Source organism: Camelina sativa, chromosome 16, assembly GCF_030686135.1.
Source record: "Camelina sativa cultivar CO46 ecotype springtype chromosome 16, ASM3068613v1".
NCBI classification, from domain to species: domain Eukaryota; kingdom Viridiplantae; phylum Streptophyta; class Magnoliopsida; order Brassicales; family Brassicaceae; genus Camelina; species Camelina sativa.
The window spans coordinates 28,930,853-28,948,612 of record NC_141895.1 but is presented as its reverse complement, the minus strand read 5'-3'; the positions used below and the strand labels follow the sequence as shown (position 1 = coordinate 28,948,612).

General features: G+C 37.0%; 6 protein-coding genes across 13 annotated transcripts; 2 read left to right on the top strand and 4 right to left on the bottom strand.

Moving 5' to 3' along the window:
* Positions 1 to 913: 913 nt before the first annotated feature.
* Positions 914 to 2,296, bottom strand: LOC104754080 (pentatricopeptide repeat-containing protein At3g60960, mitochondrial-like). The gene has a single exon (XM_010476237.2). It carries the CDS (start codon positions 2,228 to 2,230, stop codon positions 1,415 to 1,417), a length of 816 nt encoding a protein of 271 aa, XP_010474539.2. The 5' UTR covers positions 2,231 to 2,296; the 3' UTR covers positions 914 to 1,414.
* Positions 2,297 to 4,606: 2,310 nt separating this feature from the next.
* On the bottom strand, positions 4,607 to 6,529 carry LOC104752645 (small RNA-binding protein 11, chloroplastic). 3 transcript variants are annotated; one of them, XM_010474837.2, is made up of 5 exons: positions 6,144 to 6,397; positions 5,719 to 5,787; positions 5,454 to 5,560; positions 5,132 to 5,213; positions 4,607 to 4,969 (listed from the first exon to the last, which is right to left on the bottom strand). In XM_010474837.2, the coding sequence occupies exons 1-5, from the start codon at positions 6,223 to 6,225 to the stop codon at positions 4,794 to 4,796; spliced, it is 516 nt and encodes a 171-aa protein (XP_010473139.2). In that variant the 5' UTR covers positions 6,226 to 6,397; the 3' UTR covers positions 4,607 to 4,793. The 3 variants fall into 3 exon arrangements, with proteins under 3 accessions (XP_010473139.2, XP_010473140.2, XP_010473141.1); XM_010474838.2 differs by having other exon boundaries at positions 4,607 to 4,945; positions 6,144 to 6,386; XM_010474839.3 differs by having other exon boundaries at positions 4,917 to 5,213; positions 6,144 to 6,529.
* Positions 6,530 to 6,706: 177 nt separating this feature from the next.
* On the bottom strand, positions 6,707 to 10,180 carry LOC109124417 (OVARIAN TUMOR DOMAIN-containing deubiquitinating enzyme 6). 6 transcript variants are annotated; one of them, XM_010474834.2, is made up of 9 exons: positions 9,954 to 10,180; positions 8,814 to 9,573; positions 8,561 to 8,722; positions 8,074 to 8,151; positions 7,913 to 7,991; positions 7,683 to 7,828; positions 7,483 to 7,548; positions 7,229 to 7,400; positions 6,707 to 7,142 (listed from the first exon to the last, which is right to left on the bottom strand). In XM_010474834.2, the coding sequence occupies exons 2-9, from the start codon at positions 9,420 to 9,422 to the stop codon at positions 6,925 to 6,927; spliced, it is 1,530 nt and encodes a 509-aa protein (XP_010473136.2). In that variant the 5' UTR covers positions 9,423 to 9,573; positions 9,954 to 10,180; the 3' UTR covers positions 6,707 to 6,924. The 6 variants fall into 6 exon arrangements, with proteins under 6 accessions (XP_010473136.2, XP_010473138.2, XP_087346841.1 ...); XM_010474836.2 differs by having other exon boundaries at positions 6,707 to 7,139; positions 9,954 to 10,161; XM_087490715.1 differs by having other exon boundaries at positions 6,707 to 7,139; positions 8,814 to 9,872; positions 9,954 to 10,158.
* A 910-nt stretch (positions 10,181 to 11,090) lies between these two features.
* LOC104752643 (casparian strip membrane protein 3-like) lies at positions 11,091 to 12,632 on the top strand. The gene is made up of 3 exons (XM_010474833.3): positions 11,091 to 11,561; positions 11,763 to 11,886; positions 12,225 to 12,632. Exons 1-3 carry the CDS (start codon positions 11,239 to 11,241, stop codon positions 12,441 to 12,443), a joined length of 666 nt encoding a protein of 221 aa, XP_010473135.1. The 5' UTR covers positions 11,091 to 11,238; the 3' UTR covers positions 12,444 to 12,632.
* A 1,221-nt stretch (positions 12,633 to 13,853) lies between these two features.
* LOC104752642 (uncharacterized) lies at positions 13,854 to 16,018 on the top strand. Its single transcript, XM_010474832.3, has one exon. It carries the CDS (start codon positions 14,131 to 14,133, stop codon positions 15,871 to 15,873), a length of 1,743 nt encoding a protein of 580 aa, XP_010473134.2. The 5' UTR covers positions 13,854 to 14,130; the 3' UTR covers positions 15,874 to 16,018.
* A 793-nt stretch (positions 16,019 to 16,811) lies between these two features.
* Positions 16,812 to 17,641, bottom strand: LOC104752641 (uncharacterized). The gene is made up of 2 exons (XM_010474831.3): positions 17,463 to 17,641; positions 16,812 to 17,370 (listed from the first exon to the last, which is right to left on the bottom strand). Exons 1-2 carry the CDS (start codon positions 17,599 to 17,601, stop codon positions 17,015 to 17,017), a joined length of 495 nt encoding a protein of 164 aa, XP_010473133.1. The 5' UTR covers positions 17,602 to 17,641; the 3' UTR covers positions 16,812 to 17,014.
* Positions 17,642 to 17,760: the final 119 nt, after the last annotated feature.

The following is a 17,760-nucleotide window of genomic DNA, read 5'->3' as shown; positions in this document are numbered from 1 at the left end:
TTTCACCATCTAAGCATTCTTGACTTGATTGAAAATTATATTATGGCAGGTGATGCACTTGGACAATTCCGTTGTAGTGACATAGCACTAAAAATGTTCATGAAACTTTTTATATTTGTATTTAAGGTGGGATATCGATATTTTTAAATGATCTCTATAATTAGGCAAATGATCGATGTTCGACGGTAAAACTTTTAAAAATATGTTTTCATGGTATATGAATATGGAATGAACCATTCTATGAATCTATATGTTGTATATCACTTAGTAAAGTAATTTTAGTGTTTTATAGATTTATACTCAAAATCTTGAATAATTATATTTGAGCTCAAGAATTTATATTGATGGAAAATATTTTAAATTAAAATCTGGTGCGTGCTCGAATACAAATTCTAGTATATATAACCCACTTGTTTTTGCTTATGTTGCAATTTGAATTTCTTTATACCTCATAAACCTTGCAAAAAAGTCAACGAAGAAGTACTTAAAATTCGTTTTTTATCTAAGATTTATCATTTACTTCTCTAAAAATCCTGTACGTGTTCAAAATTTTAAGTATATAGCCATCTTGTAATCCCAGTAACTAACACACACATAGAGAGAGATGGTGAATTCAAGTTGTAGACCAAATCCGCTGAGACTAGTTTCTCATTACATTTCATTAAGGCGGAAACTAAAGATAGTAAAAAAGACAAGAGTAAGACTAGCAAAAGAGTTTAGGACTGAGACCGAGAAGCAAAAGGCAACCAATAGAGAATGTCTTGTAGATTTATGAATCTTGGCCTTACTTCTTCTTCCCCTTCTTGTGCTGGGTTATATATATATATATATATATATATATATATATATATATATATATATATATATATCCTTGAATTTCTTTACCAATGAAGAAAAGAGATAAAAACCGGAAACTACTAATCAAAAGTTGGATTAATTAATTAAAGCTATTGGGCCTCAGTAACAGCAACATTGAGTAGAGTTGTATGTACCATCTTTTTCAACATCTCTATTGCATCATCCACTTTTCCAAGTTTAGCATATCCATTGATCATCGATCTAAACGTAGGAACATCAGGGCACAAAAATTCGTCAGACCAAACTTCCTCAAACAAAGCATGTGCTTCAGACATCATCCCGAGCGCACAAAACCTCGAAATGATTTCACGGTAACACTGAGATGACCTTCTCAACTCAGGCCTCTTAAAAGTCTGGACGGCTATCTCGAATTCCTTGAGCTCGAAGCACTCCTTCACCATTATCTTAAAGGTCTCTCTATCAAAGGTCTTGGAATTGGTTATCATCCTTTCAAACAATTCCCAAGCCTCTCTTTTCTTGCCGTTCCCAAACAAAATCTTTAAAAGGGCATTCCCAGTGTTAATATACAGTAGCAGCAATTCATCTTTTTTGTTGGTTATAGAGCTGTAAATCTCCATAGCTTTTCGTCCTTGCCTTGTTTAAACCAGTACTCAACAAATGTGGCTTCCACGGCCGCTCTCCTTATGTTGTGATCTTCACTGTGATGAAGCATGATGTGGTGGTCAAATTCATGGAATAATTCATAAGCCTTTTCGTGGTTTCCCAGATCCAAGAACCCGCGGACTAGATAGCTGTAAACCTCCGAATCCCAAAGCTTTTGCGTTTTTACAAAACCCAGAGCGTCTACAATTCTCCCGGCCATTAGAAGACCTTTGACCAAAGCCATGTGTGTGTCGATATCTGGTACAGCAAGTGTTTTAGCGTAACGGTATAGCTCGAACGCGTCGTCTACATTGTTTTCATCGCAGTGGATTTTGATGATGAGGTTATAGGTGAAGATGTCGGGGATCAGGTCAGACTTGTTGAAGAAGTAATGAAACAGAGCGATGGCATCGTCGTAGCGTTTGGCGTCGTACATGGCGCCGATGATTTTGTTGCATATCATTGGCACCGTGTAGGGGAGGTCGACATACTCATCCGAGGCGGCCAGGCTCGACATCTGAGCCGCCTTGTCCAATTGACAGAGCTCGATCATTGAGCTGACTCTGAAGCGCAGAGAAATCGGACGGTCGTCCTCGCAGTAAGTAGCAGTGGAGTTTTGATCAACTTTCTTAGTGGTGAGCGCCTTCCAGGGGAGTGAGGATGGTTCTCTTCCGAGAGGGAAACTGGATAAGTTACGCATCGGGGAATACAAGGCCTTCCTTAGAGAGAGATTTTTGCTGCCGCCGAGGATAATGCGGTGGAGGGACATGGCAGCGCCGGAGGATAATAGACAAGAACAAAAAATTATTTTAGAGATGCCCTACTCTAGTCAGTGGAAACCCTTCTTTTTTTTTTTTTTTTATTCCATACAATAGTGGAAAATTATTTTAGAGATGCCCTACTCTAGTCAGTGGAAACCCTTCTTTTTTTTTTTATTCCATACAATAGTGGAAAATTGCTGACAGCAAGTGATATTTCCGAATTCCGAATATGAGAGAGAATGAATGAATACACTAAATAATAATATAAGGAAAGAAGAGAAGCAAAATATATTCCCAATTATTTTAGAGTGTTCTCCAAGACTATATATAATATAATAAATGAGACGACGACGAATAGAAGAAGCATTTATTTTACCATCGTCCAAATGAATTTTGATTTTTTTTTTAATCTAATCCATTTATATTAATAACCAAAAGTCATATTAACCAACTTACCTGATTTCTTAGGTTATTCACCTCCTTTTTTCAATCAATAATCTTCTATATAATATTTTATTTAATAATTAATTTAAAATTAAATTAAGAAATTTAGAAAACAAATTATGTATACTTTTAATTAAAGAAAGTTAAATATTATTTTGGTTTAGATTTTATAGTTAAACGAGGTTATATATCGGTTGTGTTTATAAATAAGAACTAGAATATGACTCTTACTACAACACATGTTGACATTGTTTTTGTTTAGTTTGTAATTTTTATTCAAAACATCAATATGTGATTGTTTATTTGTTTTAAAGTTTTTTTGTTGGAACACTATGTCATGAAATCATATGCTGAATATGACTTACGAAAATAACATCTATTTTGTAAGATCTTTTAGTATATTTATATTTTGATCCGCGGTATACACAGGTTAAGTTGTGTGATAAAAAAAAAATTTGTTTGTTAATTTTCTTTGATTTGTTTAGTATTTAAAATTATATATTTTATTTTGATTGTTAATTCTATGACTTAACCCATAGTATATGGCATATTAGTTTTAGGACCAAATATGTAACTTATGTTTGTCAAAATCATCTTGACCAAGCAAAGCTATCAAACAACATTATTCCAAACTTTAATTTAATCTGAGAAATCATATTTCTTGAAATTTCAACCCGTCCTCTAGCAAGAAATCATATTTCTTGAATTTTTTTTCATATTATAGTGACATATGATTGATCCGTGCTATAACAAATCAAATTAGAGTGTTTATAATTTTAACTTTTTGATCTATCATATATTTATGATAAACAATACTTAGGTCCACCCCTAGGGTGATCTTTTTGTTCACCTCCTCCTTTCCAACCAATCAGAATCTTCTATACATTATTTTATTTTAAAAATAAATCAAAATTAATTAAAGAAACAAACAAATTCTGTATACTTTTAATTACGGAAAGTTAAATATTGGGTTTGTTTAGATTTTACAATTAGAACAAAATTATGTATCCGTTTGGGTTTACAAATGAAATGGTTAGAGTTTAGATTTTTCAATTAAAACGAAATTATATGTCGGTTTGGGTTTACAAATAAGTTGATTATAGTTTAGATTTTACAATTAAAACGAAATTATATGTCGGATTTGAGGTTACAAATGAAATGGTTAGAGTTTAGATATTACAATTAAACGAAATTATATTTCGGTTTGGGTGTACATAATTACGCAGATTTTGTTAACTTAATAAAATTGAGACAATAACTTTGCTTCCCATCTTTCTTGTTTTTGCCTTTCTTTGTTGGACTATCTTTACGATATAGATTCTTCATTCTTGGGATGATTTTGGATACATGAAAATACTTTGAATTTATAGGACAGGAAACAAGATCAGATTTAATTTTTTGCTTCAACATGTAACTCATATGTTGGTTTAATGTATGAAACTTTCTTACATTAAGTTGAGTTGACTAATGTAAATGTATTGTGTTACTAGGTCAAGTTTTAAAACGGGAATCACACACTTGAAAACCCGTATTCAGCTCAAATACATGATATGCTCGTTCACTACAAATGTTATGCTAATTGCATATTCTACCCAGCTTCCATTTCTTTGCTTTAAGAGATAGAGAAGTACTAATATAGAAAGTAGCCAAATGTTAGAAATCTGGGTATTTTGTTAGACAATTTTGGATCCTATGATGTAGACAGAGTGGCAACTTGGTCCGTCTGATACCTTAGAAATTTGGGTATTTGGTAGGCAAATGTTAACAAAATTTTGGGTGGTATCATTCCAATTTGATCAAAAGTTCAGAGACAAGTTGTGTGCTTCATAATGTTGTATATAAAAATTATAATCGAACTATCTCAGCAGATGTCTATACGCCGAATTTCACATAGGATCTTCATTGGTGCTTTAGTTCTGTAATAAGATGAAGATACCATAGACACAAATAAACTTGTAAAGAGAAGGATGGGTCATTATGTGGAGACAAAGAAGAAGAAGCATAATCGGCTACAAGACTCAAGACTCTTAAGGTTACGTGACTTGCAGTCGAAGACTCGTGCTCAGTAAAGAGTCTCTCTCTGCCACACAAAACAGTAGAAAGTTACAGATCTTCTTGCCAAACGTTCTAGACTAACCTTGGCTGCCCCAAACTCCTTCCACTGAGGCAAACAAAGTCGAGACTCGAGAAGACACTTAGCAATTCAATATACCGGTCCGTGATGCCTAGGTTCGAACACAAATCCTCGAATTTGGGATAACGCATCCACAAGCTCCCAACTTTTTTTCTTGTCATAATAACTTCTGTGAGTACAATAAAACTAACAAACACTTTTACCAAAAAAAAAAAAACTAACAAACATCCTATTTCCGAATAACCTCAACTGGTTTGAAGTGTTGTTTTGTCTGAAAAAATGTAATCTAACAAGTTGCAGAAGACAAAAGAGAAGTATCAACTGTCACCACCTGTTTGCTTCGGCTTGCTGTCTGGTTGATTATGTTTTGCAACTTTAGCTGTATCGAGGATCACGACCCGTCCGTCTACCAACTGTTATCCATACAATCAAAACTTTATGAGATTTACGCTACATAACCAGTTCAGTGTGATCAGGTTATTTCAAGCAAAAATATTTCCTTTAGCAAACATATCTTATTCTAATGCTCCATCACAAGAAATTATTGGGAAAAGAGTTTAGATAAAAATAGATTAACGGACGAAGCTTCTTAGAATGATCTGAGAGATAAGATATAGAAATTTCTGAAAGGGAGAGAAGGGGAATTTATATACCCGGCCATTGAGTTCTAATAAAGCTTTCTCGGCTTCTTCAGTAGAAGAGAATGTGACATAAGCAATCCCTTTTGGTCTGCGTTTGAATTTGTCCATCATAATATCCACTGAAGAGCAACCAAAAAGGTGAAGTTTTGTTACACAGAAACAACCTAATATACAAGTGTAAACTCTAACTATCCTCCTAAACTAACAAAATGATAATGTAAGTGAAGCTGTAGAGAACTAATTGCTGTGGGGGCCTGGGGGGATTAGAGACACAGACCTCTGAGAACTTGACCATATTGAGAAAATGCTTGAGCTAATGTTTCTTCTGTGCTTGAGAAAGATACGCCTGCAACAAAAAAAAAGCCCTTCAAGTTAAGCGACTGACACAAGAAATCATTGAGACAAAGATCGTAACAAAAACGATGCTTTTACATCACTTTTAAAAGAAACCTCATTGATAAAGACACTGTGACATTTAAAGCAGAAAATTCACACATACCCCTCTTGTTGTTATTTTCTTAATCCTAAGATTCAGAATCAATCAAAAGTCAAAACCACACACAACCTTTCACAAACCCAGTTCCGGGGATCAAGGAATCAGAAATCAGGAAATGGGAAATTTGGATTCGTGATAGATGGATTAAAGGATTAAGATAAAGCCAATCGAAGATGATATTATTACGAGAGGGAAGAGAGTGTGACCTTTGACGAAAAGCGTAGAAGAGAAGGTTCTGGAGAAGAGGAGAGAAGGAGTGGAGCAACGATTGAGGAAATGATTGAGCATTTTTAGGGTTTAGGGTGAAACGAGTGGATGTGTTGCGACGATCCCACCGCCGGCGAAATCAGACTGATCTCGATAAAGAACCTTTCTTCTCGCTCTTCTTCTTCAGGGTTGTCTCACCCCATTCTTTCTTCCGTCCTTTATTTTTACCAATTATTATAACCAATTTTAGAATAAAGATTTATTATTCTACTAGATTTTTTACTACGATATTGAGAAGGAGGTGGTATTTATATATTTTGCAATTTTCTTCAACTATTTGAAATTTAACATTTTTTTTTTTTTTAAACATAATTTTACACGTTATGTTTGGGTTTATTTATTAGGTTCCATTTTCTTTTAGGATATATATATTTTTTTTTTATCAAGTGAATAACACGAAGTGAAACCAAATATTTCTTGTTTGTTCTGTAGTCTGCAACAAAAAATCTGAGGTTTGTCAGAGTGAAAAATCAAAGAAATGAAAAGCAAGATGTACAAACAATGGTCTCAAATCTTCTGCTCGTTTTAGCAGAAAGATTTTTTTTTTTTCTCTTATTCAACTTGAACAACTATAGTACAGAGTCCACAAACATACGCATACATGATACATGTCTATGTCATGATGCACAAAGTTTATTCATTATTCTGACAAGGGTAATCGCCCAACGTTGGTAGGAATACGAATTGGTATTTCATATACTAGTAATACAGATACATTCTCTATTCTGTGGCCTTGCCTTTGCGTCGGTTGTTGCCGCCACAGCTCGTCTCCACTACGTAACAGACCATTGAGTCAACGTCATCCCCAAAAATGCTATAAGCTTCCATGGCCTGCGTGTAGCTAAATCCCATCGACAATACCATCTCGACGCTGCTGCTCAGCACCACCTTTTCTTTTACTGCCTCCTCTGCTTTCGAATCACTGCCTGAAGGTCCTGCTTCAATAAACAAAACAAAAAAGGTCTCAAAAAATGCTTGTCCTCAGTATTCTAGGTGAGCAGATTTAAAAGGGAAAAATACTTACTAGCTCCAGAAGACGACGTCTCAGCATTAGAGGTGGATGATTCCTTTGGGCCGATTCGTGGCTTAGACCATTCCATAAGATACTCAGCACGGGAAGCTTCCATTACCGACCGCTCGATTTCCTTTTCCGTAAGCTCAAGGTCAGAGTAAAATCTCCCTTCTGCTAAGAGCGCCTGGAACAAAGACAGATACGTAAGCAATCGCACATTCAGGCAGATTGGTGAATCTGTTCATGGATGATTATGGGCTACTTGCATTATCAATCTGATGTTCTTGCTGAGCCTTTATAGCAGCTTTCACCTGTTCCTTGTCCACGTGTCTCTGGATTCAAAACAAGAAATATGATGTGAAGAGACAAGGAAGTGCTTGCTAGTTGCTACCTTTCAAATTAGGGCTATGCTCTATTGCATCAGTTGAATAAAGACGAGGACGAGAAGAGATATAACTATACTTACCCCACTGAGACTACTAAATCCAAGTCCTGCACCAACTGTCAACCGATGTGGATCCACCAAAGAATTATAATGATTCCCGTGGTGGAAGCTTAGCCTTATGGGAGGTGTATCCGTGCTGTAGTTTCCTTGAAATATGTTGATAGGCTCTGTACAGAAACATTACACTTTGTTTTCATATTTTCATTTTACAGTAAAGAACATGGAACTTTTAATGTCAATCTAAGTTGCACCTGTGCTATATGAGTAAATGTGGATTGGCCTATTATACATTTCTGCTAAAGCTTGGATCTCTACGTTGTTTCCATAGACCTATCACCATTGTACAAAATAGGCGTCAAAGAGACTGGAACCAAAAGCTAACAAAGTGAAGTCATGGCTAAGGGCAAAGCACCTTATCTCTTCTTTTCCTCTTCAAGTAAGAGGTAAAACCTTCGGTTATGAACTGAGAAAAGTGATCCCTCTCTTGTTCCTAAACCATTCATTGTAAAACCAGTAAGTACTACGAATTGTTACCACAACACTAAAAAACCTAATTGTGCTCCGTTCAAAACAAGGTACATACAAAAAAAATGATTATATTAACAATACCAAACTTTTTACATGGTATATCAATAACACATACAAGTACATGCTGTTATTACTCTCTTTGTTTCACTCCACTTACCTAAGACTTCTTGGTGGCTGGATGACTAGAAACTAAGAAGGTAACATAAAGTCTACGAAAATGCTTAATAGCTTATCCATAAAGTACAATCTTGGCAAGTTTACTTAATTTATTGTGTTTTAGTATATCTTTCTCGCTTGCTGTTCTCAGATGCAAGTTAGTCCGATAAAATATCGTCAAAGCTACCTAGTTTCGGAAAGGAAAGAAATATTACCATGTAATCCATGCACATTTGCCTAGCCAAGTCATATGCCTCTGAATCCCCATATACTTGATCTGCAACAGCCCGAAAAAGACAATTTCCATCTTCCAACATCCGCCTAATTTCAAAGCCTTTTGATTCATTAATCTCTGCTTCAAACTGGTGTTCTCTTTCCTGTGGATAGTATATACACTAGTTCATTGAAAATAGAGCCAGATAAAATATGCTAGGCATTGATACAGTTAAGACATTAAAACAAACTTACCGGGCCAGAGCTGGAGCCAAGATGAGAAGACACATAGCATGGCATATGCTCATCAGAACTGTTATATCCTTCGTTCTCACTGTGTGATCTTGGAGAAGAAGGATGTGACCCAGTTGGCGAACTCCTATTAACAAGAGAGCGAGGCCCAGCACCTCTTCGTGTTGGTCCAATTCGTATAGCGTCAAAAGTTCCCAAGACTGATCTGTTGTTACCAGGATTGACAGTAGGAGAAGGTTTTGGAGGCGGAGCTGGTACGGGTGGTGAATCAGGGTTACTGCCACCACTAACTGGAGAATCACAATCTATACCTTCACTCTCAACATGAACATTTTCTGAGACTACCAAACTTTCATCATCTTCTCTATCCACAGGTTCATCACTGTCCACTACTACAATCTTAGCATCAGAACACTCTGGTTGATCAACAACGGAAACCTCATCTTCTTTTTCATCAGTAATTTCTTCATCGATCGTTACCGGAGGAACTGGAGTATTATTGTTTATCTGTGACTCTGTTTCTGAGGAAGAAGCTGAGCCAGACGAGGAAGAAGAGCGGGTTGAGTTGGAAGAACTGCCTGACGAACCACGTTGAACCAAAATCCGAGTCATGGTGCTTCTGTACTAATGAAATACCAAAGATTAGAGATGATCCCAAGGTTTGTCCCTTGTTCTTGCCTTAGGCCCTACGTTTACAATCCCTTGAGAGAGGGATTCCTTCCAACCGTTCTCCACCTCGCAGCAAAACGTTCTCTGCATTCCCCTACCAATCATCAAGATTCCCCAAGTTTTTCAAACAATCCAACACCTCCTAGTTTCTTGGAAATTTAGATCTAAAACATTCCCCAAAAAACAAAACAACCTTTACCTAATTCTAATTTACGAATCAAACCCCGAAACGAACATGAAACTGACTCAAGCTGCGGTAATTCTAACTCAAAAACTCCCCTCTTTCCCCCCCCCCCCCCCCCCCAATATTTTCTTGGAAACGATTACAGTACGAGGCTATAAATAAACATGACGAAACAAAAGAAACACCAATCAATTTGACATTTCTTTAACCTACAAATCAATCAAAGAAAAGGACCGGACGAAACGATAATCGAAACCCTAAGAAGTTGACCTCAGTAAAGGAAAACTTACCGGAGATTTCAGTAGCTGAGAATACAGATTCGAGATCCCACCGGAAAGAGTACAAGTTTCCCGGAAGAATGTAGCAGAACTCGAAGATTAGGGTTTCGCAAAACGAAGAAGACAAAGAAGAAGAAGCTCTCAGAAAAAAAAGAAATATAAAACTGGTTTCGATGATTTTTTTTTTTTCTTTCTTTCTTAAAATTTTTTAACCGTCGTTGGGGTTGGACGAGACGGCCAAGGTGATGACGTGGCCTCAGCAACGCACTTTCATCATTTGCGTTGACACGTGTTCTCATCGTTGCGGATGTTGTTTAATCGTTGGGCCAAACTTAAAAGAAAGCCCATATCCAAAATAGTGTGCGAGAGGGAAACACTAATGAGGTTCACTCCATTGAATTTTCCATCTCCTCTTCAACACCTCGTTTTTTTTTTGGGTGTATGAATGCAAAAATATATTCCACAAAAAAAACTGTTTATTACATTGAATGCAGCTTAGCGAGTATAAGCTTTGAAAAACACAGTCCCAAAACAAGTTAAGGTCCTATGGTGTCTCTACTGTGAAACCAATAGAGCAGACTATAGGAAAAATGACCAAAATCAGTTTTAACTATTTGTCAAACTTTAATACTCTGCAAATAACAACCTAAACAGTATTAAAATTTAAATTTGTTATCTAAACTATATGAAATGTTGTCAATTTCAACATCTGTTCTAAATTCTAACAACATTGCTTAAATAAATATATAGATATATCTGATATATTCGTTAATATTCTATGTCAACCTAACAATAACTGAACCTAAAGCAAAGTTTGTAAACAATTCAACGTGACCTAATCCTACATAAAAAGTATAATGTTCCATTCAGAATGGTCAAAAAGTATTAATTCTTTAACAGAACCTCTCTATGTATTGTATAATGAACTAGTTTGGTTATAACTAAAAGGGACATGGTTGTTGACATAAAAACATTTTATACTTGGAAGAGAATTTTAAGTAAAATAAACTATTAATAGTCAAGTACAGCTTTATGAGGAAATGGAGCAAGTCGCCTTCTATATTTTGCTAACCAGCCAGTAGCAAAATAAAAGAAATAATAATATACACACCCAACCCTAAAAGCATTCTATATCCACTACAACAACTCAATTACAAGTATGCATATATATCTTACTTGCAAAACTTCATCATTCTCATCTCTAGCTCTTCCGTTAAATATTTTCCAAATTCAACTTCCAAAAGAGAGATAACCGTACCGTAACATCTCCTCTTCCTCTTCTTCTAAATTGTCTTCTATGGATCTCGAAAAGGCAGGGAGCAGAAGAGAAGAAGAAGAACCCATTGTCCAAAGGCCAAAGCTAGACAAAGGCAAAGGCAAAGCTCATGTGTTTGCTCCTCCTATGAACTACAGTCGGATCATGGAGAAACACAAGCAAGAAAAGGTGGGCACCCCCGGGTGGAAAAGAGGTGTTGCGATCTTCGACTTTTTTCTAAGACTCATCGCAGCCATCACAGCCATGGCTGCTGCAGCAAAGATGGCGACAACGGAAGAGACCCTTCCTTTCTTCACTCAGTTCTTGCAGTTCCAAGCTGACTACACTGATCTACCAACTATGTCGTAAGTTACTCCCCAAACGTTAGTCTTAATATAGATTAAGCCAAGAATGTAGTAGTCTTTTTTGAAGAGTCAGCTGGCTACTTCCTATGTTCGAGCACTAGTTGCCAAGAGAGAAATATATATGAAGGACATGAATTATGGTACATAATTCTTTATTATATGAAGATTCAAACTTAATTATTTCTTTTGTTTGTTTTGCAGATCTTTTGTGATAGTTAACTCAATCGTGGGCGGCTACCTAACCCTCTCATTGCCTTTTTCAATTGTATGTATCCTCCGTCCTCTCGCGGTGCCTCCTAGGCTCTTCCTGATCTTATGTGACACGGTAATTAATTATTTTCCAGAAAATTAATACTTTTTAACATAGTACTATAACATGAATGCAAATGCCAAACACAAACGATAATTTCTTGGAACCTTACGATAGAAAGTAAAAGTTAAACGAATCACTAACACAAACGCTAAAGAAAATAAATTAACCTCCAACGGTTGTATTTCATTAGGCTTATTCTAGATACTCGTTAATGCATACAGTATGGTTGAATGAATATAATAATCTATAACGAACTTATATTTCGATCACAAAATACAATGAATATGTAGTATGTTTAGTACACATATGACATATCTCTTTAATTAATCAGTACGGTTGTTATGGTCCAGGCGATGATGGGTCTCACTATGATGGCGGCATCCGCTTCTGCCGCCATAGTTTATTTGGCGCACAACGGGAATTCCAGCTCGAACTGGCTTCCAGTTTGCCAGCAGTTTGGTGACTTTTGCCAAGGAACGAGTGGCGCTGTGGTGGCGTCCTTTATTGCAGCGACTCTACTCATGTTCCTCGTCATCCTTTCTGCTTTTGCTCTCAAGAGATCGACCTGAAAATTTGGATTGATCCTCTCGATTAAATTTCAATGTGCTCTGATATTCATTTGTGTGGAATTTAAAATGTCATTATGTATGATTTGGTTTTGTTGCGCTGTGCTCAGGTTGTATAATGAAAAAAAAATGTTGTAAATCAATGTTCATTGTGCTAAAAACAAAAATATATCAATGTTCTATCGTCACAAATAGTTTTTCTTTTCCTATATATTTTTTTTGGCTACTAGACTTATTTTCCTTTTAAAAAATATCAATGTGTTGTTAGAATATGAAAAATAAATAATATATAAATTAAGATATGATATATATACTTTCTCTTCCAGAAAATCAATAAAGCAGATATGTATGTATGTTATTGTTTTTGTTTCACTGTTAGTATTGTATAGGAAGTACAAGAATATATTGATTGTCATCAAAAGTGTGAAGTGCCAAGGCAAACCTAACGTGACAATTTAAAAGTGCTCGACAACAAAAAAGTAGCAAAAATACTATTAAATTTCATTGGAAAAGACAACTAGAGGGGCTCCTGCTCTAAACCCTTGTTGTAAGAAAGCCTTTCAATAAAAACAAAGATCTACAGTTTATGTGGTAATAAATGCAAAAACTTCAAACTAAATCCATAACCATTTTTGAGATGAAACGTAACGCTCACTTCCAAAAAAGTTTGATAATCTCTATACGACTATGGAAGTACACTTGGAATAACTATGCAACATGCAGATTGCAGATGACGACAGTCGATGGGTGTGGCAGAAAAAAGCGAGCTTATGAATGAAAATGATCAACGAAACTTAAAAACACAGCTAAAGTATATAGAAGAAATTATTTGAACTGTTACAGGTTCCCTGCAAAAAAACTGGAATTTAAGTTTTGTGTTTGGTTCCTTGATTCCCTCAGTCGGCAGGAAAAAAAAAACTTAAGAAATGATGAATGATAGAACAAATGAGGGTAATCTAACAAATGCTATAATATTTTTTGTCTTCATTATTCAATGATATTAAGCTTTGTCAATACTTTCTTGACAGTAGGAAATATTATTCCACTCAATAAATTGCTGTAAGATTAAGATTACATAACGATACAACCAGTGTGAATCCAATATTACATTGGCCTTGTTTTATTTCTGCTAAATATTAATTTAAGTTTATTCTTATTCTAAACTGTGAACAAAAAATTACGAATAAACTTTAAAATAAAATAAAAACTTAAAAGTGAAAATAAAATCATCATATTGAAAAAGAAGGCGTTATCATACACGGCTTACACCTAATTAAGCGTGAAGTACAAGTAACCAAGGATCCAGCTCGTTCCAGTCTCATCAATACTACAAAACAAAAACTAAAAGTTGCCATTAAGTCAAATCAATATAACAAGACAAATAAATACATATTCAGAAACGTTTTTAAGGCAAATTATATGACAAATGTCCGGCATTAGAAAAGAAATGCTACACGGGTTTAGAAGATGAGCAGAAGATGGACATAGTAATTCCAGGGTCTCTTGACACGAACCATAACCACCCATGCCAAAAGATGAGGGTAAAGAGTCTTTTGAACCTACCGCAAATTCTGTAGAAACAAAACATTCACAACAAGTCCCGTCGTTTCAGCAAGCTATCCTCACAACTTCAACTATATAAGCTCTAAAACGGGTGTGTATCTTTTGTTCCCAGTAAGTCACTTACAAGATGAAAGTCCCACTAATAGATTTCTTGAGATTCTTAGTACTCATTCTTTCTCTTAGTGGCCCTTTAGTTTCTGCAGATGCAACGGCGAGGCAACACTTTAATAGGTATGAAACTGATAACTACGGTTACACACCTCCTTCACCAATTTATGGTGCCCCACCCAGCTACCCAACACCACCAACACAACCTTACAGTCCTCCGATATATCCACCACCAATACAACAACCTCCGACACCAACTTATAGTCCTCCTATTAAACCACCACCGATACAGAAGCCTCCAACACCAACTTACAGTCCACCTGTTAAACCCCCACCGGTGCAAATGCCTCCGACACCAACTTACAGCCCCCCGGTCAAGCCGCCACCGGTACACAAGCCACCGACACCATCTTACAGTCCTCCGGTCAAACCACCACCGGTGCACAAGCCTCCAACACCAACTTATAGTCCCCCTGTTAAACCACCACCTGTGCAAAAGCCTCCAACACCAACTTACAGTCCACCTATCAAACCACCACCAGTACAGAAGCCTCCAACACCAACCTACAGTCCTCCGATAAAGCCACCGCCGGTGCATAAGCCTCCAACACCAATTTATAGTCCTCCTATCAAGCCACCACCAATTCAAAAGCCTCCCACTCCTATCTATAGTCCCCCTATAAAGCCACCGCCAATACAAAAGCCACCGACGCCAATATACAGCCCCCCAATCAAGCCGCCACCGGTTCAAAAGCCTCCCACGCCAACATATAGTCCCCCTATAAAGCCACCACCAGTACATAAGCCTCCGACACCAACTTACAGCCCACCAGTCAAGCCACCACCAGTGCAAAAGCCTCCTACACCAACATATAGCCCACCTGTTAAACCACCACCAGTGCAGAAGCCCCCAACACCAACATATAGTCCACCAGTCAGGCCACCGCCAGTACAAAAACCTCCAACTTATAGTCCACCTATTAAACCACCACCTATACAGAAGCCTCCAACACCAACCTACAGTCCCCCGATAAAGCCACCGCCGGTGCATAAGCCTCCAACACCAATTTATAGTCCTCCTATCAAGCCACCACCAATTCAAAAGCCTCCCACTCCTATCTATAGTCCCCCTATAAAGCCACCGCCAATACAAAAGCCACCGACGCCAATATACAGCCCCCCAATCAAGCCGCCACCGGTTCAAAAGCCTCCCACGCCAACATATAGTCCCCCTATAAAGCCACCACCAGTACATAAGCCTCCGACACCAACTTACAGCCCACCAGTCAAACCACCTCCAGTGCAAAAGCCTCCAACACCAATCTATAGTCCCCCTCTAATGCCACCACCGGTGCATAAGCCTCCAACACCAACTTATAGTCCTCCTATCAAGCCACCACCAGTGCATCAGCCTCCGACACCAACATATAGTCCTCCAGTAAAGCCACCACCAGTGCAGAAGCCTCCAACACCAATCTATAGTCCCCCTGTCAAACCACCTCCAGTGCAAAAGCCTCCAACACCAATCTATAGTCCCCCTGTAAAACCACCACCAGTACAAGTGCCTCCAACCCCAACTTACAGCCCTCCTCTACAACCACCACCAGTACAAGTGCCTCCAACACCAACATACAGCCCTCCGGTAAAACCACCACCAATACAATTGCCTCCAACACCTACTACTCCATCGCCTCCACAAGGTGGATACGGTACTCCGCCTCCATATGCATATGTATTGCGTCCTATAGATGTAAGCAATTAGAGAAACAAGTTACAATTATAGATATTTCCTAAATTATGGCCAAAAAGGCTTTCTATCACAGATGATGTGTAAGTTAAAGCTACATATGGTACTGCATATTATGTGGTAAAAATAAATAAAGTTTTATAGTTGGTTGTTCATAAAATGTTACAATGGAGCTCCGTCTATGATATCTTTAAATGGTATGCCATACATTGAGTTGAAGTGTTATCTATGCCCGCATTTTCTAAATAATTTAACAACGAAAGGAAATCTTGTGTTAAGATATTCAACCTCAAGTACACTATGTTGATATTTTTTTTTAATTAAAGTTCAAACTTGAATTCCATGAGACCAATTTTGGCAGCTCTATACTTAACTGCTCTAATATATATATATATGTAAATAGAGTCATAAATCAGACTCAATATCTACCAAACACTACTCGACCCCTCTCTGAAATGATAATGAATAGCATATTCGTATGGTTTAGTAGCAAATTGTATGATAAAGAAAACATGTTCCTTGTTTAATTTGTATTATTATCTGAAGAAATACGAAACATTTTTGACCCAAAGTTTAAGTCATCTAGAAGATGGAAACACATGAAGCGAGCCAACAACAAAAAAAAAGATTATATAATACTATCCAATATTTGCAAGGAGGTATATCTTGTGAGTAAGAGTAACTAAAACTTTTTGAGCAATTTTCGACCAAATTCCGAGAAAAAATTCAAGGAGATTTGTTAGAATCCATGTTGATACTCTAAGCACTGAGAAGCTTCGGATAGAGCCAGACGATTTTTGCGTAATTTGGTGTTAATTAAATGAACACATAAGAGTCATATGGTGGTTGTCTGTACGAAAAATGTTGCAACGAGAAGGGGTATTGTCGTCTTTGTCTATAGCTCATTAGTAATTTGGTCTCATCTTCTTATTAGTAACTTTTGAAAAAAAATGTAAACACAAATCCTAAATAATTTCACATTAAATTATGCTTCATAAAGGACAACATAAACCATCTTCAGACACTAAGATAACACACAAACTTCAGTTCAAGCATGGACCTGAAAAGAACAGCTTATATAGTTACATGGCTCTACACATATATTATATTATATATTACATGAACGACACCATATAAAGATAATAAACGGTGCGTCTTATGGGATACCGATGATGGGGAAGAAAGGAACGTAATAACTGGTAGGAGCCAACCCCCACTCGGGAGGAACAGGAAAATCAACGGTCTTGGATGAACCAAAAGAGCCGAGGCTTCTTGGGCATGACTTCAAGAAGATCAGCTTTGAAGAGAGACCATATTTGTCACCCTCGAGCTTAACAATCTTCGACTTAACGTTATTTTTGGAAGCATAGAGTTGCTTGAAGCTTCCTTGGAGTTCCGCTTCACAGTTCGATTTTACCCTAGAGGGAAGTTCCGACATGAACTCGCCTTTCTTGTCAGTTGTGACGGTAAAACGTGTGTTTATATGGCTACAGCTAACCCTGACCGTAATCCCTATGACGAAGATATAAAGTCTAGTCAAAAGTGCTTTGGGTATAGATAAGTGTGTACTAGTAAAACGATAGTCATAAGAGAGTTGAAATTACCTGAGTAATCATAATCGCTGGGACAGTCGAAACAAGAGACTTTTCCTTCGACGTGTGCGTGTGAAGCATATACCACGAGGCAAGATGAGAGAGCTGACGAGAAAAGGAACAAAGATAAGAAATTTAACTGCCAAGCCATTGGAGAAGGCACAGATCACTTGAGGAATACATAATGTAGAAGATGTGTGTGTATATATAAGTAAAAAAAGAGATATTTTAACGATACAAGGACAGTCACAAGTTTTACAATTGCTTCATTACTGAATGGGTCCCAGAAAACGAGCATGGTAGTTGGCTT